This window comes from Bombina bombina, chromosome 2, assembly GCF_027579735.1.
Source record: "Bombina bombina isolate aBomBom1 chromosome 2, aBomBom1.pri, whole genome shotgun sequence".
Lineage (NCBI taxonomy): Eukaryota > Metazoa > Chordata > Amphibia > Anura > Bombinatoridae > Bombina > Bombina bombina.
The window spans coordinates 1086759913-1086784867 of record NC_069500.1 but is presented as its reverse complement, the minus strand read 5'-3'; the positions used below and the strand labels follow the sequence as shown (position 1 = coordinate 1086784867).

Sequence of the window (24955 nt, the reverse complement as noted above, 5' to 3'; positions counted from 1 at the left end):
GGCTCCTCTTCATCCGATCGTCCATGGTATACTGCCGAAAGAATGCAAGGTACCGCAATCAATTTGGGGTACCTTGCATTACTATTGGCTGAATTTTTCAAAACAGCCAATAGGATTAGAGCTACTAAAATCCTATTGACTTTTCAAATCAGCCAATAAGATTTCAGTAGCTCTGATTCTATTGGCTGCTGAATTTTTCAAAACAGCCAATAGAATGAGAGCTACTGAAATCCTATTGGCTGTTCAAATCAGCCAATAAGATTTCAGTAGCTTTCATCCTATTGGCTAATTTTGAAAATTTCAGCCAATAGGAATTCAAGGTACCCCAATATATATGGGGTACCTTGAATTCTTTCTTCAGTGTGCGGAGGACGATCGCATGAAGAGGAACCTCCACTCCTTCGCTGAGGACCACCACCACCGCTGAGGATCGCCACATCTGGGAAGACCGCTCCGGACCTCCGCTCCGCGCCACCTTCGCTGTAGATGAAGGACCTACCTGGAAGAAGATCTTTTGAAATCGTGAGTACCTATTCGGGGCTTTTTTTTTTTTTTTTTTTACATTTTTTTTAAATTTTTTAACTTAGGTTTTTTTTGGGCTTTCTTAAAAGAGCTAAATGCCCTTTTTAAGGGCAGTGAAAAAGAGCTAAATGCCCTTCTATGGGCAATGCCCATACAAATGCCCTTTTCAGGGCAATGGGTATTTTATGTTTTTTTAGTGTTAGGTTTTTTTGGGGTGTTTGGTGGGTGGCGGGTTTTTACTGTTGGGGGAGACTTTGTTTATTTTTAATGTAAAATAGCTCTTTAACTTAGGGCAATACCCTACAAAAAGCCCTTTTAAGGGCTATTGGTAGTTTAGCATTAATTTATTTTGGGGGGCTTTATTATTTTCATAGGGATTAGGTTTAATTTTTTTATTTTGGATAATGTATTTATTATTTTCTGTAATGTTAGCCTTTTTTATTTTCTGTAATGTTAGATTAAAGGGACATAAAACCCATTTTTTTTCTTTCATGATTTAGATAGAACATAACATTTTTAAGAACTTTCTAATTTACTTCTATTATCAAATTATCTTAGTTTTCTTGTTATCCTTTGTGGAAAAGCAGAAATGTAAGCTCAAGAGTGTGCACGTGTCTGCAGAACTATATAGCAGCAGTTTATATATTATACATTAGCAGGAGCACTAGATGGCAGCACTATTTCCTGTCATGTAGTGCTTCAGGCATGTGCACGCTACCTACCTAGGTATCTCTTCATCAAAGAATAACATGAGAATGGAAAAAAAATTGATAATAGAAGTAAATTGGAAACTTTTAAAAAATGGTATTCTCTATCTGAATAATGAAAGACATTTTTTGGGTTTAATGTCCCTTTAAGGTAACGTCATTTTTTGGTATTTTTTTTTTATAGTAATGTAGTCTATTTTTATTTTAATTAAGGGGTTAATTTAGGAGGGTTTAGGTTAGGTTAGGGGCTTAGTCATTAAATTAATTTTTTGCGTTGTGGGGCTTTACGGTTAATAGGTAATTTAGGTTTAATGCGTTGTGGGGGGTTGGAGGTTTAGGGGTTAATAGATGTATTGGGTAGGTTGCGATGTTGAGGTTAGCGGATTTAGGGGTTAATCATTTTATTTGGTAGTGTTTTTTTTTTCTTATTACTTCGTTCTGCTGGTTAGTTTATTTTTTTTTTCTTAATACTTCGTACGGGCGGTTAGGTTTTTTTTTTTTTAAATACTTATTGCGGATGCTTAGGTTTTTTTTAATACATATTTTTTTCTTAATACTTCGTACGAGCGGTTAGGTTTTTTATTTTTTTTAAAATACTTATTGCGGGAGGTATTTTATTTTTTTTTTAATACTTATTGCGTGCGGTTAGGTGTTTTTTTTTACATACTTATTGTGGACAGTTTTTTTTTTTTTTTGTAATGCTCCGTTTGCCTTTGCTGCATCCCGGTGGATTCACCTGCGGTGGATTCTTTCACCACCCTGCCATTTTCGGAATCCACGCTGCCAACATTCCTTTGAGGATGCGTGTGCAACTGCCGACGGCGACAGACATTACAAACGCAATTATAGTATAGATTATGCAATTAATTGGTGCTTTACATAGCATAAAATGATCTAATATTAGAAAGTATTACAATGCCCCCATCTGGCTACTTCGTAATGACCTCTGAAAAAGCAGTGGTGAAACGTGCGTCAGGCGTTCGCACTGCCCTCTGCATTGTCAATTACCATATATGTCTGTGTTATGCACTAATTGATAACTGTTGTTATTATGTATCGACTGTAACTATAGATTTTGATATCAACAGATGTAGCACAGGGATACCCAGCCTTTTTAAATAATTGCACAGGGGTTCTGCGATAGATAGATAGAGCCCGTGTGGCTTTCAGTGAGATAGGGATATTTTTTACTCACAGTACACTGTGCAATGGGGATAATCACCCATATTGTGCTAATCCTGTGATATTTAATAGAAAGTTCAATACCAATCTAATTGTAGTGAAATCTGATATTCACTAACAGAGGGCAGGCATGTGTATTTGTTTGTTTTTTAGCATTTTTAAGGTGTCTTTAACTTGCTTTTCATCACTATAATTAAAAGTAAAATTGTATTTTTGCAGTCCCCTTTCCCTCCCTTCTCCCTATGGTTTGATAAACACTCCTTTCAATATGTAACAAGTGTGCCATATAGGGCTTCTGTCCACTTTCCTATTATTATTATTATTGCTCATTTTCAGCATTTGGCACTGCCTTCTATAGTTACAGAGGCTCACTGCAGAAGGAATAATGATTGTTTATCCCCCCTTTTCTCTGACATTGTTCAGAAAAAAATGCCACCTGGCTGGCAAAATTTTCTGCGGAGAATACTTTATACAGATCTATAAGTTTTCATTTAAATTTAAAGGGTCAGAAATCTTTACTTTTGTAACATTATAACAAATACATAATCACATAGTTAAAGTTTGATAGATTAAAACCTATTAATTGTTACCCTGAAATGAAGCTTTAAAGGGACATTCCAGTCAAAATTGAAATCCACATGAATGCATTTCAGTTTTGAATAGAAGCATTTTTGTAATATACATGTGTTAGCAAAAATGCTTCTTATAAAAACTATAGCTGTTTAAACACCGCACTTGCTCATTTTGTTAACTGCTGACATGATACAAGCCCCTCTGGCACTCTAAGCAGCTACAGTATTTAAAATGCTGGTGCACTCGGAATATCTAGCTATCCTTTACATGCACATGCAGAGAAAAATGTTAACATTAAACAGTGATAACTTTTACCAGAAGCATTTTAGCTAATACATGTTTATTGCAAATATGTTTCTATTCAAAGATGTAATTCATCTATGCACATTTAAATTTTGGCTGGAATGTCCCTTTAATGTTTAGTAAAATTATGTTTTAATTTCCCTTGTAAACAGTTGTAACAACCACCCATAAATGTAGCCTGTATTTACACATAATGTATGCCATTCCCTCCTCTAATTGCACTGCAGCACTGATCCCCTAATAATCTTACTTACATAATGGCTTATCCTCAATCCTGGCATGCTCAATCTAATGTGTGGGCACTTGCATGCAAAATTAAATTATATAATGAATTCCTCCATTTTTGTGCTTGACCTTCAGCGCTCTGGTCTGCCACTCCCACTCTCCTACTTCATGCACTCCTACATCACCGGCAAGATGATGATGATGCGGCAGCTGAAAATCCTGCAGATAAGATAGATAGGCGCATGCGCTGCCTAAAATTAGTGTAAATTCACATGCGGGACGCCATTATAGTTCTACACAGGTAGAACACTGTAATTAGACTGCATAATGAACCAAAAAAAGGGTTTGGCAGAATTTATATTTTCAGGTCCAATTTTCAGGTAAACTGTACAAACTGGCTAAATATTTTTTTTATTACTTGAACAACTAAATATGATGGGGGGGGGGGGGGAGGGGGGAGGGGTTCTATACCTTTTAAGCATTTTTTTTTTCCCTTCACATTTTTTCAGGCAATACATAAATATATATAATAATTTCAGCATGTGTAAATGCTGCTCTTTAATAAGATAGAATTGTTTTTTTTAGTACATTTCCCTTTTAGTATATCTGTTTGATTTACTGGGTTCTTAACTTTTAAAACTTTCAAAGCTATCACGAAAGATTTTTTTTAACAGCCCTTTAGTGAAGATCCTATATAGAATGTGTAATGGTTCTGACCTCTGAAGAAGAAAAAAAAAATCTACAATTGTATATGAAAATAAACACAGAACTTTGACATTTTATATAAATGATTACATTTATGTATTTAGAGAGTTATTGCTTTTGATTTGAGGTCTCTCAGTGAAACAATTTGCTGCATTGACAACTGAACTACTATGCTATTAAAAACATTTTAACACTCTATTTACTCTTAAGAAAACTATTGAACTGTGCCCTCACATTCAGAGGACAGCCCAGATTTTCCTTGGTGGTTGGCACATCAGCCTGTTATCATTGTAATTTATACCTAGCAATTCAAAGTGCACATGTACTATGTTCCATGTCAGTAGGGCATACTCCACTGATAGTTGATTCTTAGGGCTAGATTTATTAAAGCCCTACGGCTGCAAGTTCTCTCAAGAACTTGCTCGCCGTCATTTATCAAGCAGTGGTCACCAGACCGCCGCTTCCCTAACCTCTTCGCCACCTCTAAAGTGACGAACTTCAATCTCCTCGGTCTAGTTAGACCAAGGAGATTGACAGCTCCTGCCTGCGCGTGATTGGCTGTGCACGGGCAGGGGGCGGGATTGCACGCGAGCGCAAAATTACGCTAGTGTGCAATGGTTAATACCTGCGGGTAATTTCGCCCCGCCACAGGCGAGCTGAGGTGTACAGGGGCACGTATACGCGCCCCTGTCCACCTCAGCGTTAATAATATCTAGCCCTAAATATTCGTTTTTTTGGTTGAGCAGTGGAAATAATAACTTAATTGATAGAGCATGTCATTTAAAGACACTTTAAAAATCAATTCTATTTTAAAAAGTGCTTAGCTCTCTTGTTGAAAAAGAATATGCACATATGCTAGCCAGCTGTTGATTGGTGCCTGTACACATTTGTCTCTTGTGATTGGCTAACTAGATGTGTTTAGCTAGCAGCCAGTAGTGCAAAGCTGTTTCTTCAGCAAAGGGTTACAAGATAATAAAGCAAATTTGATAATAGAAGTAAATTGGAAAGTTGCTTAAATTTGTATGCTCTATCCAAATCATGAAAGAATGTTTTGGGGTTTCCTGTCCCTTTAATGAAACTTTCTTCCATTGATTTTGAGATGAAAAATTACTATAATGTCCCTTTACATTCACTGCTCACTTATCTTTTTAACAGCTTTGGACTAAGTTTTTTTTTAATGTGAACATATCAAGCTAATATTACTTTATACATCGACTAAATAAAAAAGTCTTAAAATTGGGGTAAAATCACCAAAAACAATTGCAGATACAGTAAATTAGCGAAATTTTGAACCAGTATCTTTACATTGCCCCTTTAATTCCTAAATAGCAAAATTTACGTTTTTTTTTTTTAGATGTTCTTTTCTGTTTTATGTAACTGATCATGGTAGAACACAACAGCCTAGAATGGATTTATTATTATTATTAATAATAACAACAATATTCTTATTATTGATATAGCTATAGATATTCTAATAAACTTAAAGGGACAGTAAACCTTAGAAATAATGTTATATAATTCTGCACATAGTGCAGAATTATATAACATTATATTAGCCAAACTTTATAAAACCTAATGTACCCTTTTAATTTTTTTAAAAAAACCGCTGTTTTACAGACCCGCTCTCTGTACTCTGCTGAGCGGGTCTGTTATATTCACACAGCGCATCAGGCCAGCTGTATAGTCACAGCCCAGCCCGACCGCGCCATAAGATGGGTCTGTCAGACAGATTAGGAGCGAGCTGCACTTAGTCTTATGGCGCGGTCGGGCTGGGCTGTGACTATACAGCTGGCCCGATGCGCTGTGTGAATATAACAGACCCGCTCAGCAGAGTACAGAGAGCGGGTCTGTAAAACAGCATTTTTTAAAAAAAATTAAAAGGGTACATTAGGTTTTATAAAGTTTTGCTAATATAATGTTATATAATTCTGCACTACATGCAGAATTATATAACATTATTTTTAAGGTTTACTGACACTTTAAGTAGCATTTTTTTTGTTTGCTGTGTGAGAATCATTTGTAAGAATTGTATTTGATATCTGTGTGTTTTCTCATATTTTATCTTCTGCATTTTGTTATAGAAAAAAAATGAGTACATTGCCAGCTGTGCGAAGACAAGCTATCACAGAGTTTCCCAGGCTTGTACAACTAAAGCCTTCACTACCAATATACATAAAGCAAAGGCAGAATTCAAAGAACAAGTAAGTATGTCTTGCATTTTGTCTTGAAGTGTCTGCAAAAGAGATGGATCATTTTCCTTGTGTTTACTTTAGAATATTGTGGTTTGATATAATGCTATCTTGTGCTATAAAATAAAATGTTCTATATGTGATTAAGGCAGTTGTGGAGAATACAATATAGCTCAATTCAAACTCTTTTACTATAAAACTTGCACACACCTACAATCTGATTGACAGAATGTTCACTTGTTATTGCAATTGAATTTGAAAATATTGAATAATTATATAAAAACGATATTGAATTGTTCATTACACACATTATATTGATATTATTGGTTTTAACTACACCAGGTAGTCCTTTTTGCTATGTATTTTCAGCATCTATGATGTTCTGCAAAAACCCTGCAAACCACACCCCACCCCCCAAAAAAACTTTTTTTTTATAGTTTTCTCTCAATTTTGCCACATACAAGTAGATAAATGTATAACGTATCTATTGCATAATGCAGGTGGTTTAACCAGTTCAAACATCTGCCCTTCTAACAGATTGGAATGTCTTAGAAAAATCTGAATGCATAATGTTTGTATGGCCAATTGTATCATCATAATAGTAGTTTTGATAAAATAGAAACAATGTGTAATGTTACTTTTACCCACCCACAACAATATTGAATAATACATAAAATAGCACTCTGGATATTCATTAGACATATAATTAGCATAAGATAATGCCAGTCGTGATCAGTGTTGTGTGCGGCCAAGCAGTGAAACAGGTAATAAGAGAACCACACCTTGCAGTCTTCATTATGTAGTGTTTGCTAATTGCTCTAATTAACCATTTCACTGCTGGGCCGCACACAAAACTGGCATTAGAGGGAACGTTGGTCATGATTGATAAGTGAAAATACAATTTCTTAAAAATTGTGAAACAATAATAAAGCAAAATATAGAAACATACAGTCAGCAATAGCAAAAACATTAGTGATACTAAATCAGTGATTAACCAACTTGAATTATGTCAGAATAATGCAACAATTATAATACAATTAGCAAAACTATTTACTAATAAAATATACTACAAAAATAACTATCTTTTTCATATGTTTGGAATACTTAAATGGACAGTATATACTCATTTTCATATAACTGCATGTAATAGACACTACTATAAAGTATAAAATGCACATATACTGATATAAAAACCCAGTATAAAACTGTTTAAAAACTTACTTAGAAGCTCTCAGATTAGCTCTGTTGAAAAGGTTGTTGGAAAGCCCACTGCAAGAGGGAAATAAGACACTCCCCCTCTCCCCCTTCTTTTGCATATGAAAAGACCCTTTACATAAACAGGAGCAAGCTGGAGAAGGTAGCTGACGGTATTCTCATAAAGCTTTGGGGCTTGGTTAGGAGTCTGAAAATCAGAGCAATGTTATTTAAAAATAAGCAAAACTATACATTTAAAAAAAACAAAGAAAAGAAAAAATGAGTGTATAATGTCCCTTTAAGACACAATCTAAAGAAAGTATTTGAAATGATTTTATAAAACATTAAGTTAAACAAGTGTCTGTGTGACGTGGTTTGGAGATAAAGTGAAGGTAAAAGCTAATCCTTGGCTTAGTGGAAATATTTATTAACCTCTGTTTAATGCATTTGCAAATGTGTTTGGAAAAATACTACAGTATAAAATGCATTAGAATTATGCACAATATTACATTTGGATAATTTGTATGTAATTTAGCAACACCATATAAAATGTATTATTGTAATAAGGAACATTCTGTGCATCTATTTCCTCAGGTCAGTAGAAAACCGGTGTGCAGTTGAACATTATTATAAATGAGTTCTCCAAAATAATGTGTAATAAATAATATAAATATTTATATTATGTTGCAGAAATAGACACATGGGAGAAAGTTATATGTGGGTTTATGTGTGAAATGATGTAATGTAAAGTTTTATACTTATTAATGTGTCTAATCTTCTCCAAGTCTAGATGTTCATATTTTGGTTCAGGTTAACCTCTTCTTGGCTGGATGGATCACTTCCATTTGTGCCTTATGTGTGTCCAGTTTACCCCTCTACAGTCTATTCAAGTGTCCTCCTGCGTCCTCTCTTTATTTTGTGTATCCTATTTTATAGCAACAAATTAAAAGGAACCATTAATTCTGCCTATTAAATTCTTTCCTTGTGATGGATCCAACTTTGTACTGAATAATTTGCATATTACAAATGCCAATTTAATTTTTCTAATGTGCTTAGTAGGTCTCACTCTTATTTCATTTTACAAATAATAAAAATATTAAAGGGCCACTATCGAAAAAAATAACATGCAAATAGGTTAAATCCATAGTTAAAATACCTCTTGAGAACCACATATGATTGCCACTGATCCCCCACTTTGAGCCGAGTTTTTGCTTCTACCTGGGGGGTTCAAGGACGGCGCCCCACTGATCCTCTGGCATCCCAGTTGAACCTTAGCCCCCCTTGAACTCCCCAGGCAGAGGCAAAAAAGATAGGGAAGATGTGTGAATTACAGTGCATCGTATATATGTTTGATGCAGTGACTCAATGCACTCTAAAAAGATTTATCATGTTACATTGTGCTTTACCCACAGCCGCTTGGGTAATGTCAGGTTTACCCGGGTAATGCTAGTGCTAGGATTGCCCAATTTCTTATTGTACCCTCTAAAGATATATGTATGTGTGTATATGTATATGTATGTATATATATATATATATATATATATATATATATAATATATATATATATATATATATATATATATATAATATATATATATATATAAAATGTGTGTGTGTGTGTGTATATATATATATATATATATATATATATATATATATATATAAACTAGTAAAATCACGTTAGACCCCCAACAGAATAGATTTATAGTTTTAGAGCAAACATTGATATTTTCTGTACCAGGAGATTCTAGAAATTACCATTGAGGGCTATTTCCTAATTCCAGACAAGATCATTTGAATTCGTTACCAACTAAATCATTTTCCAGTGACAGGGCACATCTTGCTTGTGTGTTATGAGCTTGCATAAATATTATTAAAAACCTTTAAAGGGATACTGAACCCACATTTTTTCTTTTAGGATTCAGACAGAGCATGCAATTTTAAGCAAATTTACTGTTATTATAAATTTTCTTGGTTCTCTTGGTATCTTTATTTGAAAAAGTAGGAATGTAAGCTTACGAGCCGGCCAGTTTTTGGTGCAGAACCCTGGATAGCACTTGCTGATTGGTGGGTACATTTAGTCACCAATCAGCAAGCTGTACCCAGGTGCTGAACCAAAGTTGGGCCGGCTCGTAAGCTTATATTCCTACTTTTTCAAATAAAAATACCAAGAGAACGAAGAAAAATTGATAAAAGTAGTAAATTAGAAAGTTGCTTAAAATTGTATGCTGTATCTGAATCATGAAAGAAAAAATTGGGTTCAGTGTCCCTTTTTAAAGAAAATAATTCTATAACTATGTATACAAGAAGTTAGTGAAAAATAGTGAAACATTCTACCCTGCTATATTACCACAAATGTAATGGAGTGTTAAGGGGGTCCAAGACAGAAATATTCTTTATATAAAATCCAAATTTGTGAAGATTATTGGACTACTTTTGGAGTTTTGGCTGTAGCTTTCTCTAGAAATGATCTTTCTTCATTCAAAAATCTATTTATTGTTAAATGTTAAAAATTAAAAAAATAATGAACAGATTGACCAGTTATTTCAGAAATTGTAGTGAATGAAAACATAATCAAGTTCCATTTGTTTTATAAGCATTTGAGAAAAGGGATTTATTATACAGTGTTCAGGTGGACATAAATTATAGGATAGGCATTAGTTTATAACAAGACTCATGCAAGTCTAATGATAGTCCTCATTGCTCAGTGCACACATCATGCTAAACTTTAACTGCTTTTTAAAATGTATATATGACTGGTCTTCAGCAAGCATGACTTTCAGTTGTCTTTCAGGCTAAAGAATTGATGTGCTTTATTGTAAGCTTCTTTGTTTCAGTTTAGTAGAGATCTTGTATCTAGGATTTTGTCATTGTATGGTGCACGGCCAAGACAGGCACTTGATGGGTGCTACCACAAGTTCAGGTATGACAGATCATTTGATCCAACCCATAAGTGTACTGGGGTATGGCTTAGTTAGTAGTTGGTCTGCTCATGTTTATAATATTTGTTTGGACAGAAGAAGTTAGGAAAGCAATATCTGCATATCACAGGAGCTACTTATCGTGTTTAGTTTAAAGCACCTGTGTAGTATAAGCACTCATATTTAACTGTGGCTCAAGGGCTACCAAATATTGCCTCCTTACATCTCAGCCCAGACAGTGAGGCATAGGCATTCCTGGATACAGGTGTTATTTTTATTATTATTATTATTGAGGAGTTGCATATTACAGACACACTATTGACATAAATGAAAATGCAATAGATTAAAGTACAAAAAATGTTTCATAAACTTATACATAAATCTAAGACAACTGTCCTCATTTTTGTCCCAAGTAACAACATTCTGGGCCTCTCTTGGGTCCTTATTCAGTATGTAAACAGAAGATAATGGGATATGTTAGGTTGAGTAAAACCAGAACTGATCCTTTTAATACCAGTTTAAAACCAAAGTATATAACACCTTGCATAGATAATATTCAAGTGTATAAAACAAAACTTACAATAAAAGGAGTGTGAATATGTAGAGCAGAGATCTCTAACAGTATAAGCCACAGTAATTATGCAATTTTAGGCTAGAACTATTTAATGTTCCACATGGGAAATATGAGTGTACCAATAATTCCATCTAATAGAGACAGGCATCAATAGGTAGTAGCTTTATTACCTCTCCCGCGGCTCCGGCCATAAGCCACGAGGAGAAGGCCAGCAACACTCATAAAAAATATATATGTTGAGGATGACACGTATCTTCCTTATAACGTGGATTGCTTAGCGTTAGTGACCACATTAGGAACATCATGAGTAAATTCAATTATAGAAGTCTGAACTAGCCCTAATAAGGAGTTCAAAAGGCAACAGATGTCCAGTACTGAGGGTACTGTTTGCAAGCCACAGGAGCTGCACAAAACTCCCAAATCAACACAAAGTCCAGAGGTGGCTGCAAAAAGAAGTTTATTTAAAACACACACAGGGAATAGCAAAGCAACATTTCGGGAGTGATCCCTTTGTCAAGCTAATTTCACATTGTTCAAAATCCTCTTTTTTTTACATAATCGCCACAAGGTGACACTAAATACATATGAGTAAATTAGCTCTATCATGTCCAAAATCAATTCATTACACATAATTGTGAAAAAAACAATCTATATACAGACATATCATCAAAGATTAAAACACATTATAGAGAGTATAATAAATAAATAAATTGCACAATTCCTACATGATTACAGAAAGCAGAAAGGCAAAAATTCATATATACATTTTCAAATTTCATATGAATTAAATCCAAATTTTAAATAAAATTTTTGATATTAAGTTTTTAAAGTTTAAAGGGTGCCTAGTTGTTTCAATAGAAGTTCTCTATTGCCACCACAACGGGTCTGAGAACACATTCAATAATCTGAAACCTATTTTGGTTTATAGCATGGCCCATTTTTAGAAAGTGATATGCAACGAGGCTATATCTTTTTTAGTTTTTATATTACTTTTATGTTCAATTATCCAATCACGGATATTTATAGTGGTTTTGCCAAAATAGCTCCTCCCACATGGGCATTTAATCATGTATACTACAAAAGTAGTATGACATGTAAGGTATCCATTAATGCTATATTTGTGGCCAGTTTTAGAATGATAAAAACAGATCCCTTAATAAGATTTCCGTAACATGAACACCCTAAACAGGGAAAGCAACCATGATTCTTTTTAGTGATATAACTTTGGGTGCTACCTTTTTTACTACTGCCAATATCAGATTTAATTAAATGTTGTTGGAGATTAGGCCCTCTTTTATACGCTGGCATAGGGATGGTTTTAAATTCTGATATTTCAGAATTACATTTTTGATAATAAAATAGAATCCTGAAATATCAAAAATTCTAATTTAAAATTTGGATTTAATACATATGAAATTTGAAAAAAACAATATATATATATTAATTTTTGCCTTTCTGTTTTATGTAATCATGTAGCAATTTTGAACAGTGTGAAATTAGCTTGACAAAGGGTTCACTCCCAAAATGTTGCTCTGCTATTCCCTGTGTGTGTTTTAAATAAACTCCTTTTTGCAGCCACCTCTGGACTTTTTTTTATCCTAATAAGGACTTAACAGCTACAGTGCAGATAAAAACACATGGCAAAGATGTTGTAGCAGAACATATTATAAATAACAGCTTATGAGAAAACAGTGCTAATCTTAGCTGAGTGTTGGCAGCTGAAATACATATAAATCCACATGAATCAGACAAACACTTGTAGAGCATATTGTATGTTTAGCTTATGACAGATAGTGCTGATCCCAATATAGTATCAGCGGCTACAGATCAGACAAACATAATTGAATCAAACAAACAGTTGCAAAACAGATGATATAACAAACTTATAGAAAACAACATTTAAAGTTTTAGAACATGGGTGCGTGAATCAACAAAATCAGCTCCAGTACTAGGAAACAGGTGGCAAAAATAGCAGATGACTTATACTTTATCAGCCCCATGCTTCTATTTGCAAGTAGGGCAGTGTTTTACTGTGAGTGTGTAAATTTAGTAAGAGGTGAATGGGCAAGTTCATGTTCGGTATGGTTCCTATGAACACATCAAGTTGAGCAGGGCACTGTAGAGCAAAGACTGTCTCCGGTCGGCAGATGTAATGTTCATAAATATCAGATGTTATCACGGACCTGTGTGATGTGTTTTCTTCAGTGGCAGCCTCACGATGGCACCTCCCGGACCTGCATGCGGCCGCAACCAGGGTATAAAGTTTCTTTGTCCGTTGAGGCTTGCTCGTCATACCGAAGAGGTCTTGGAGTGTTGTTCTTAGTGAGTCTCCCTCTTCAATGGTTTTTGCTTGTGGATTGCCTAATGTCTTCGAGGGTGCTAGTTTGTGGCTATGTAGATGAAGGAAATCCCCAGGCAGCTGAATATTGGATTGCGCGGCCTCACCGGGTCCTAGGGATATGCTGGCCCTCAAATTCTCAGTTTGCTGTGATCCTGGTGGCTTTGGTTGTATTGGCAGTATTTTATTAATGAGGGTTTGAAGGTCCTAGATCAGTGGACACTTTATCTACCAGTGGTTTTAACACTGCCTCCAGCCTGAGCAGTAGCAAGTTATGTTCTTTAGTAGGGCTTTCAGCCCGCATTTCCGCTGCAATGTTAATCATAATTTTTTCTTTGCTTTTCCACTGCATGTCCACGCTATTTATTAAATCAGACTTGTTAGAAATGGCGATAAGTATTGTAGTTTACTTGATATAATAGGATGTGGTAGATGTGTGGTCAGTTCTGGTAGGTTACCCCGGGGATCCGTGGGGAGACACTGCCTGTGAGATCACCACCAATACAAGCCTCAGATGTCCTTTTTCGGTCCCTGGGGTCATAAATACAGCAGTATTGTTTTAAGGTTATAATGTAGGTCACTCAGGTACACGAAATTAGTTGTGTTGTTGCTGGATGCTGTGATACAACTGTACAGAGCCGCTGCTATGTGACCCCCCCCGATACAGGTGTACTTTGAGTAAATTGCCTCACTCCCTCATCCTGGGGGTAAGAGTTTGCATCACTGGTGAAAATCTGAAGACATTTTTATTTTAGCTTTACAATTATTAGACACACTAACCCGAAGGTGAGAAATATGGGGTGATTTAAAACAGTTAAAGGGACAGTCAAGTCAAAATTAAACTTCCATGATTCAGATAGGGCATGCAATTTTAAACTATGTTTACTCTTATTATAAAATGTGCTTTGTTCTCTTGATATTCTTTGTTTAATGCTAAACCTAGATGGGCTCATATGCTAATTTCTAAGCCCTTAAAGGCTGCCTCTTATCTCGGTGCATTTTGACAGTTTCACAGCTTGACAGTTCTAATTCATGTGTACTAAATAGATAATCATGTGCTCACTCCCGTGGAGTTATTTATGAGTCAACACTGATTGGCTAAAATGCAAGTCTGTCAAAAGAACTGAGATAAGGGGCAGTCCCAAAACTGGGGAATAGTTAGTAAAGGGATTATCTATCTTTTTAAACAATACACATTTTCAAGTACACTGTCCCATTAATTTAATCTGTTCCCTGCATGGCTTTTACTGTGGTATAACAGAAGCAACACAGATTAAACTCTTTACCACAAGAGATGTGGGTTTGTAGTGATAAACTTTTTCCTGAAGTATATGGAGTTTTGTGGAAATTATGTAAACATGTGACAATGTTATTTAAAGTGAAGGTCAACTTAAAAGTACAGCCTCATGGCATTGCATAGACTTATAAAAATGAGCAGGAGTTTAAGTCATGATTTATTTAAATTCTATTTATTTTCTTATATTTTTTACCTTTAAACTGCTCCGCCGATAAGCGCAGCACTCCCGCCCGCCATCTTGTCTAATTGATTGACAGATGACGATTCTTAAACCAACTAATCCTTGGATTATCATGATTTAAACTCCTGCTTATTTTTATAAGTCTATGCAATGCCGTGAGGCTGTACTTTTAAGTTGACCTTCACTTTAAGATGCTTTTTTATGTCTGGTTCCTAAAGTGAGTGGGGGGGGGGGGTGCTGATGTTACTTTTGACTCTATAGACGTTGAGAATTGTAATGCCTATTTGCAGTGGATTATATATATATATATATATATATATATATATATACACAGGCTGTGTGGAAGTGGAATTAATCATGTTCTCCATACATTTCATAAATCTCATAGCAATTATAAATAGCCTGTTCATAACTAAACCAACATTGCTTTTTCCATGCTAAGTCTGAGACATCTGTCTTTCATTTGCTCCTATAGGTTCACATAGAATCCTGGAGTGACAACAAGTTTCAAATCGCAACTAGATTTGTACTCTGTTGGATTCTGTGTAAAAACGTTAGCTAGAAAAGTGTTTTTCTATTACTTCTTGAAAAGTGTGATACATTATACATCTCGCATGCACATCATTTTATGGTTTATCACCTTTATGTGTCTTTCTGAAATTTCCTTTCTTTTAATTTAGGATTCACTTGATCAAGGACAGAGATGTCAAAGATCCTCATCGGCAGCTGAATATCAAAGAACTGTCAAAAGAAGATGCTGCAATGTAAGTCCTTTTAAATTTAGATTTATTTGTTCTAAACATTCCTGAAGGAATCTCTAAAAGATTGTATGTACAAAACTGAATACGTATAATAATGTTTTTTCCCCTGTAATTATCATCTTTGTATTATAGGGCAATAAATATCTACATTAAAAAACTCCTGTTGTAACTATGCATGATAGACTGAAAGATAGATTAGTAGATATATAGAGGTTACTGAATGGAGTGTTTAACTATACCAAATTAATCAGGAAATTAATAAAAATAATAGTCTACAAAATGTGAGATTACAGTTTGAAATAATTTAGTTGCTTTCAGTCTTTTTGAAAGTATCTGTATGGAACTGAATCCTTATTTAATGTATTTATAACCAGGCTACTGTGCATTAGACTGATTTTTCTATTCGGCAACTACATTCACTCTGCTGAAAATTAGAAAATGGGGTTTGAAGTTAAAGGAACACTTTCATATCAGAACTACTTGCGTCTGTTATATCCTGTGTAATTCCAGTTTGATCAAATTCATCCTTTACTGGTTAAGTCTCATATCAAAATTTTCATTTTGATGGACTGCTGACCATACCATGCAGCTTCAGGGAAAATATTATAGTTTATTCCTTTTTTTAAAAAAAATGGTGAAATGCTCTGTGGGTCAAATCACTAATATTTCTCTCTCACACACTCACTCTCTCACTCTCTCTCATATATCATTTTTTCTTATTTTACATTAGAGCCAAATTTAATAACAGGAAAGGAAATGCTGTGAAATAATTTTATTACAATAAAAATCAACCTTTCACTTGTCTCCATGGAAATCATTTCAATTTAAGACTTTTGCGATCTAAATAAAAAACACCTGACAGAGTTATGAAAAAAACGTGTGTATTAACTTCAGGTTCAATTATAAAGATATATTTGAATGTACTCTGTTCATATAAAATATTTATTTTCAAATACTCAGTATGTGAAAATAAAAAGCAGTGCATTATGCATTTTAGTAGTAAAATAATATATACAATCATCATTATGAGAAAGGATCTAATACTTTTTAAGAGGCTCTCAGGTACACATTGTGCTGCAATTATTTAAAACTAAATACTTTAAATTGTGATTCCACTTAGCAAAGGGAAAATACACATCATAACATAAAAAAATAGCTTTTTCAGCTCTAAAATATTTTTTTTTTCAATTATTACTAATATTGCTAATAAATTATGATATGAAGATAATTTCAAAGTTTTTATTATTTTGTATGTTTATACTTCACTTTTATTTGCATTTAATTTGTAATGTAGTTTGGCTGTCTGTCCTTGTATGGTAAATAAACTATCATTTGTACCGGCCACTATGACAAAAAGACATCACTTTGTCAAGTACAGATCGCAGGCAAAGAGCTTTAATATTTTTTCATAAAAAGGTTAAAAAAGTTCTAATGAAGTCCTGCACAATATGTACAACTTCACTTTCTAAACTCTGTAAAAGAAACTTTCATATTTAATGGGAAATCATGAATAATTCCATTTATTATACTCATCCTCCTTTCAAAGACATGATCTGGATAAAAGGCGGGGTGAATAATTTAAAAAAAAAATGAAATGCATTTTTAATGTGAAGGTGCAAACTACAGATTCTCATGACTATTAGCAAGTGCCGAGGAAACAGAATTTTACTTGCAAAACCTCATCAAACCTTAAATTACATGACATACTTCTGTAATAAAATGCTGAAGAAAGAAAAGTTTTTCTGCTAGTTGATTTTTTTTTTCCATCTGTCAAGTTGAAAAGTTATTTCCTGTTATTAGATGTATGAGTTGTCCAGCAGTTTCTGAAATCACACACAATACTTTTTATTAATCTAGATTTTTTTTTTTTTGCTTTACATTTTGAAAAAGGTTACACTTTCATCTAAAAAATATTTAAGATTTAAACATAACATCCTATGCATTTCAAAGTGAACGCTCTCTTTTACTTATTCCCACTAGTAAATTGATCTTCTTAAAGCTTGATGCATATAATTAGAATATAATCAGATGTTGCCTTGTCTAGAAATATAATTGTTAAATATTACAATTACAGGTTTATTGGCAATACTATCAGGTTAGTTTGATATAAAGTGTGTTGCCATCATTTAATAAGATTTATATTTTTCCACATAGAAAAAAATAAATAAAATAAAAATGGTTACATTAAAAATGGCTTTTTATTAGCTGTAAAATGAACATTGTTTTTTTTACAGTTAATAATAATGTTGACAATTAATTATTTTCAATTTTTTTTTTTATTTTTTTGTTTATGCCATACCTTTTTGTTTGTGTTTTAAATGTATTTTGTCTATTGTCTCTGTATAGTAAAATAAACTACCATTTGTACTGGCCACTATTTCTTTCTCCCACTGGTAATTTAATGTATTTGAACCTTGTTCTATATAATTAGATTATAATCAAATGTGGTCTTATATAGAAATGTAATTAGTAAAGATTACAGTTTCAGTTGTAATGTCAATGGTATAATTAGGTTAGTTCACTAAGAAGTGTGCTATTGTGTCAGCTAGTACCTTGCAATCATGTTGTACCCCTGGTGAACTTGTTAAGCCATAACCCTTAGCATGCAAGAGGATGTTCATTACTTGACCGCTTTCCTTGGCAGCCAAATCCCATTCTCTACATAGTCTATATTTATTAACTATATTTAAGTAGATGTATAAGGTACAGTAACACATTGCAGTAAATATATGCCTGTTGCAATGGTTCCCACTAACTTTGCTATTCTTTCACATATTATGATATTACATTACTGTTATGCAACCAAAGTGTATTGAGTAGTGAGCTTTAGTTGTCTTTCAACACTCTGATAATAAAAATGTTATTTTTGTATTTCCATGTGAAATGCCAGTGTTTTCCCCAGTTTAATACTAATTCTTTATCCTTTATGCCCATGTAATAAGCTCTGACATCCTTGTTCTTGCTCATATTGACTATATTCATTGAGAGTGATCACAGCTATAGATACTGTTATATTGAATATTTTTAACAATATTAGATGTGTTTACCTATACTGTCACACAGTGGTTTACATGTCAATACATAAATATATATATATATATATATATTTTAAAATAATTGCTGGTATGTGTGTTCTATATATACTCTGTGTGTGTATGTATATATATATATATATATATATATATATATATATATATATATATATATACTCTGTGTGTGTGTGTATGTATGTATATATAATATCTATCCGGGTGACTATTTACCATTACAATCCAAGCATTAAATCTGTGCAATTCTATTAATTGTAGGTATACAATTATTTTCTCTGTTTATTATGCAAATGAAGGAAAAATTTTACCCATATAGAGGTCGATCTCAGTCCTGTAGAAATGTTTTTCAAATTATTTGCCTACAAAAATCTCCATAGACTTTTTCTAAAGGATTGTGATCAACCCCATAATTTGCTATAGTGAATTTATTGAAAAATCATATTCACTAAATTCAAGTCAGTATGTTTAGCACTGAGATTATAGAATTTCCAGGAAAATATACATATCGTGGATTACACATTTCCTTATGATCAATATTATTTAGTTAATTAAAAAAAGATGTATTCTAGCTGAAAAATATCACATCTATAAAAATCACATAGGCTTTAATTGATAAATTTAGACACATTTAAAATCTAGTTATTGTGTTGTTTTTGAGGGACATTGCACTTCTCTGATTTCTCATTGTGAGAAGTTTACAATCATGTTAAAATCCATCCTAAAATCTGTTCTATAAGGGTTTTGCAGAATATTTAGTATTTTCTAATTCAACTGTGTTTACTTTTTGAAAAACATTTTTATAGCATGTTCTGAGCAGTATTTCTTGGCTGTTCATGTTGCTTTTTGAAAATCTTTTTTGCGTGCTCAGTTCACATGATCATATTTATGTATTTATTTTTATTTATAAGTGTGTGTTTGCACTAGTATGTTCCTTTAAAAAACTTGGACTTAATTATACATTACAACTCACAGCTTGCAGACTGCAACATTCACTCTGAAAGTTTGAAAAACCAACAGCTCCCCTATTTAATTAAGAAACGTTTGATATTGTTTTTTAATATCTGTGTTGTCACAATGGGACTATATATCACTTTCTCTTTTTCTGGCTGAATTTGCAACCATTCTCCTTTTCTCTGTTTGAAGCTTTAGTCTTTCACCCATTACTTATAGTCAAACACGAAACTAACTTTCTCTCAAATGTACCACACTACATCAATTTTGTATTAATATAACAGTGTTGGTTATGCAAAACTGGGGAATGGGTAATAAAGGGATTATCTATCGTTTTAAACAATAAAATTCTGGTGAAGACTGTCCCTTTAAAGGAGATTTTAATATGAAACATAGTTCAAATAACTTTCCTGTAACTTAGTTTAAATTTTCAGTTGGTTTTCCAGTTTTGATAATGGAAGCACACAATACAAACTTCATTAGCCTAACCCTGCTACATAGCTGTCCTTTACTGACTTAAGCAGAGGATGTAAGATTAGATACTGGAAAGGAACTGTTGTTTTTCTAACAAAATGACTCCAGCAGCAAGTCCAAATAAAGAAAGCGGTTTGGGGAGTCTTATCATTTAAAAAACAATTGCACTAAACAAGGTGTTAAATAGACACTAAACCCAAATCTTTTCTTTCATTATTTAGATAGAGCATGCAATTTTAAACAACTTTCAAATTTACTCCTATTATCAAATTTTCTTTGTTCTCTTGCTATCTTTATTTAAAAAACAGGATTGTAAAGCTTAGGAGCCGGCCCATTTTAGGTTCAGCACCCTGGATAACGCTCGCTTATTGGTGGCTACATTTGGCTAACCAATAACCAAGCGTAACCCAGGTTCTGAATCAGAAATGGGCCGGCTCCTAAGCTTTACATTCCTGCTTTTTTAAATAAAGACAGCAAGAAAACAAAGAATAATTGATAATAGGAGTAAATTAGAAAGTTGCTTAAAATTGCATGCTCTATTTGAATCGTTATAGAACTACATTGCGTTTTGTATTGCTTTAATGTATTTAAAAACATTTTCACAGAATGATTTATTGCAAGACTACAAAACAATCTTGCAAGTTATTTCATGTCCTTTTAAGTGAAGTGTTGTACTTGAGGTATTTTAATCTTAACCCTTGTATAGCACTTTGCAAATAATATGAATTTTGGACTAGTATGTCTCTTTAAATAGTTATATAGCTGCAGTTTTGTTATGTTTCCAGTAGATGCCCCCAGAGACCATTCAACATTCTGAAACCAGCAGTATGACAGTCTCTGCCTTTTCTTATTTCAAGTGTTATTTTATGCCTGAAGCTCTTCAGTAGCAGAAATTATTGCTATACACATGGATCTAACTTGAAAAAACATATAGGATATATCAAAAGACAATAATAAAAGGTAGAAGTTCTACAGGGGGTAGCTGTCAGTTTTTGAGAGGAAACAACTCATAAAATAATAAATCCAAAACATGTAGTATATTGGCTGAAAAAGTGTCAATATCGGAGATCACTTGGGCATAATACCTATGAAAATGCCTTCACACACGTATGTTGTTTGCACCTTTCCTTTTTATTCAATAAATAATACAGCTCATGTCTGCTAATTTATGTGTGCCCTTCCAGGATGAACTTACCTTTTTCAGAAGCTTCACAGTGCAACTCAATGTTTTGCATTGCTGTATAGGTTGTTTGCAATAGACACTAACTTATATCCTAGGGAAATTCAATTATATCAGAGCAATTGCTTACCTATTCCAGGCCACACATATATAGTACCCGACTGGCTCAGCAACTTTGTTTAACTCTGGAAAAGTAGTGTATTGCTGATTCTGAGCTGACTTTAACTATGCATTTAATATTTTTACACAGGTTAGTTACATGTATGCAAGCAGTAGTGCAGTTATAAAATATGCAACATATTTCAGTACTTTCTGATTGCTACTTTATGTTCCTTTTAATATCATAATAGCTAATGCAGAATATATAAGACTTCTAGTTTAAAAATCAAATGCGTTTGTTCGAGCCTTTTATTTTGAAACCCTGCGCCATGGTGTGTAACTATGATTAGGCGTTTAACTCCTTTGCAGAGGTCAGGGGCGAGATCCGATATACGGCGTAGTTTGCGGTGCAAGCAAGGGAACCCCCGCCGCCCGCAGTTTCAGCTCGCAACTCAAGCTATCCTATATACGGCGCCGTCAGATGCTAAAGTGCCGTAAGTCTGATAAACCAGCGATGTCCAGAAATCTGCGTAAGTACACATTTCTGGAGTTGCCAGTGACTTACGTCACTTTAGAAACTGCCGGCGCCTACAAAACCTGACTAAAGTATGAAATCACCCGTACTGTCTAACACGCCTTCCAAACATAGCCCGACACGTCTAACCCTCTATCCGCTATCCCCCTCACTATCCTAACAATAAAAAAGTTATTAACCCCTAAACCGCCGCTCCCGGACCCCGCCGCCAGCTATATTAAATCTATAACCCCCTAATGTGAGCCCCTACCCCGCCGCCATCTACCTTACCTACCCCCTAAAGTGAGCCCCTACCCCGCCGCCATCTATTTTAAAATTATTAACCCCTATTTTAATACCCCTACCCCGCCGCCACCTATATTAAATTAATTAACCCCTAATCTAATCCCCCTACCCCGCCGCCACCTATATTAAATTAATTAACTCCTAATCTAATCCCCCTACCCCGCCGCCAGCTATATTAAATTATTTAACCCCTACTAAACTATCCCTACCACTAAACCTAAGTCTAACACTACAAATAGCCCTGAAAAGGGCTTTTTGCGTGGCATTACCCCAAAGTAAACTGCTCTATTGCCAGACCTTAAAAGGGCTTTTTGCGTGGCATTACCCCAAAGTAAACTGCTCTATTGCCAGACCTTAAAAGGGCTTTTTGCGGGGCATGCCCCAAAGAAAACTGCTCTTTTACCAGCCCTTAAAAGGGCTTTTGGTGGGGCTTTGTCACAAAGTAAACTGCTCTTTTGCCTACAATCTAAATCCCCCTACACCGCCGCCACCTATAATAAATGTATTAACCCCTAATCTAATCCCTCTACACCGCCGCCACCTATATTAAACACATTAACCCCTAATCTAATCCCCCTACACTGCCGCCAGCTATATTAACTATATTAACCCTAATTATATTAGGGTTAATATAGTTAATATAGTTATTATATTATATATATTAACTATATTAACCCTAATTATATTAGGGTTAATATAGTTAATATCGTTATTGTATTATATATATATATTAAGTATAATAACCCTATCTAACTCTAACATCCCTAACTAAACTCTTATTAAAATAAATCTAATATTAATATTATTCATTAAAATATTCCTATTTAAATCTAAATACTTGCCTATAAAATAAACCCTAAGATAGCTACAATGTAATTAATAATTACATTGTAGCTATTTTAGGGTTTATATTTATTTTACAGGTAACTTGGTATTTATTTTAACTAGGTACAATAGCTATTAAATAGTTAATAACTATTTAATAGCTACCTAGTTAAAATAATTACCAATTTACCTGTACAATAAATCCTAACCTAAGTTACAAATACACCTACACTATCAATAAATTAAATAAACTACAAATATCTAATCTAAAATACAATTAAATAAACTAAACTAAATTACAAAAAAACACAAACACTAAATTACAAAAAAGAAAAAAAAAGATTACAAGATTTTTAAGCTAATTACACCTATTCTAAGCCCCCTAAAAAAATAATAAAGCCCCCCAAAATAAAAGAATTCCCTACCCTATTCTAAATTAAAAAAGTTAGCTCTTTTACCATACCAGCCCTTAAAAGGGCCTTTTGCGGGGAATGCCCCAAAGAAAACTGCTCTTTTGTCTGAAAAAAAACCCACAATACCACCCCCCAACATTACAACCCACCACCCACATACACCTAATCTAACCCAAAACCCCCTTAAATAAACCTAACACTACCCCCCTGAAGATCTCCCTACCTTGTATTCACCCAGCCGGGCAGAACTCTTCATCCGATCCGGGCGATGTCTTCAATCAAGCGGCAGTGAAGTCTTCCTCCATCCGGGCGATGTCTTCAAGCAAGCGGCAGAGAGTCTTCTTCCATCCGGCGATGTCTTCAAGCAAAGCGGCATCTTCAATCTTCATTCTTCGCTCCTCCGCCGCGGAGCATCCATCCGGCATGACGACTTCCCGACGAATGAGGTTGCTTTAAATGACGTCATCCAAGATGGCGTCCGTTGAATTCCGATTGGCTAATAGGATTCTATCAGCCAATCGGAATTAAGGTAGAAAAATCTGATTAGCTGATTCAATCAGATTCAAGTTCAATCCGATTGGCTGAACCAATCAGCCAATCGGATTGAACTTGAATCTGATTGGCTGATTCAATCAGCCAATCAGATTTTTCTACCTTAATTCCGATTGGCTGATAGAATCCTATTAGCCAATCGGAATTCGACGGACACCATCTTGGATGACGTCATTTAAAGGAACCTCATTCGTCGGGAAGTCGTCATGTAACATTTTGCTCCATCGAACAATTACTTGATACCTTTAAACACTTGGAATTTCATTTCAGAGTTGCCTAAAATAAATTGTTGCAAAGTTTGGATACAAAAATAACACGCTGAACTAGACCTCATTTATATTTCTCTTTTTGTTATTAGAATTGTGTAGTATACATAAGGTGCACCTTTATTATAATATATATTTGTTTATGTGTTTTATTGCTAATAAGTTTTTAGTGAAAATATATTGAAATAAAATTTCATTTATATCAGGTTTTATTCCATTCTCACTTGTATAATGTGGTAGAGCTCTTTTGAGCACACTCTTAACTTTTGCACATTTTTTATTATTAGTGTGACTATTGGGGATTATCACACTTAAAGAGTTGCTAATTCTACCGATTGGGTACTCCTTGTTATCTCCAATAGACAGTGTAAGGCTTACTACGGCTTCTTTTTGTGGCGAGGTGAAAATGGAGTAAGATTTCTCCATTTTCGCCACGTAAGTCCTTACACTGTATATTGGATACCAAACCTATGGGCGACGGCAGAAATATACGAGCGTAACTTCTAGGTTACGCCGTATATAGGATAGCAAACCAGCGCAAAATTCAGCGTCCCTGGCATTTGTGGGCGACGCTGCCTATCGGATCGGGCCCTAAACACATAAGGCAAGATTACAACACAAAAAAAACAGCGCATGTTATGGTTTTTCGCATT

The 24955-nt window shown here is 34.2% G+C and overlaps 1 protein-coding gene across 1 annotated transcript in view; it reads left to right on the top strand.

Annotated features, from left to right (window-relative positions):
* TTC29 (tetratricopeptide repeat domain 29) overlaps nucleotides 1–24955 on the top strand; it is a 779602-nt gene that overhangs the window by 6794 nt on the left and 747853 nt on the right. Inside the window, exons 2-3 of the mRNA XM_053703717.1 lie at nucleotides 6299–6418; nucleotides 15592–15675. Coding sequence (XP_053559692.1) covers nucleotides 6306–6418; nucleotides 15592–15675 — 197 coding nt within the window. The 5' untranslated portion in view covers nucleotides 6299–6305. The remainder of the gene's footprint in view (nucleotides 1–6298; nucleotides 6419–15591; nucleotides 15676–24955) is intronic.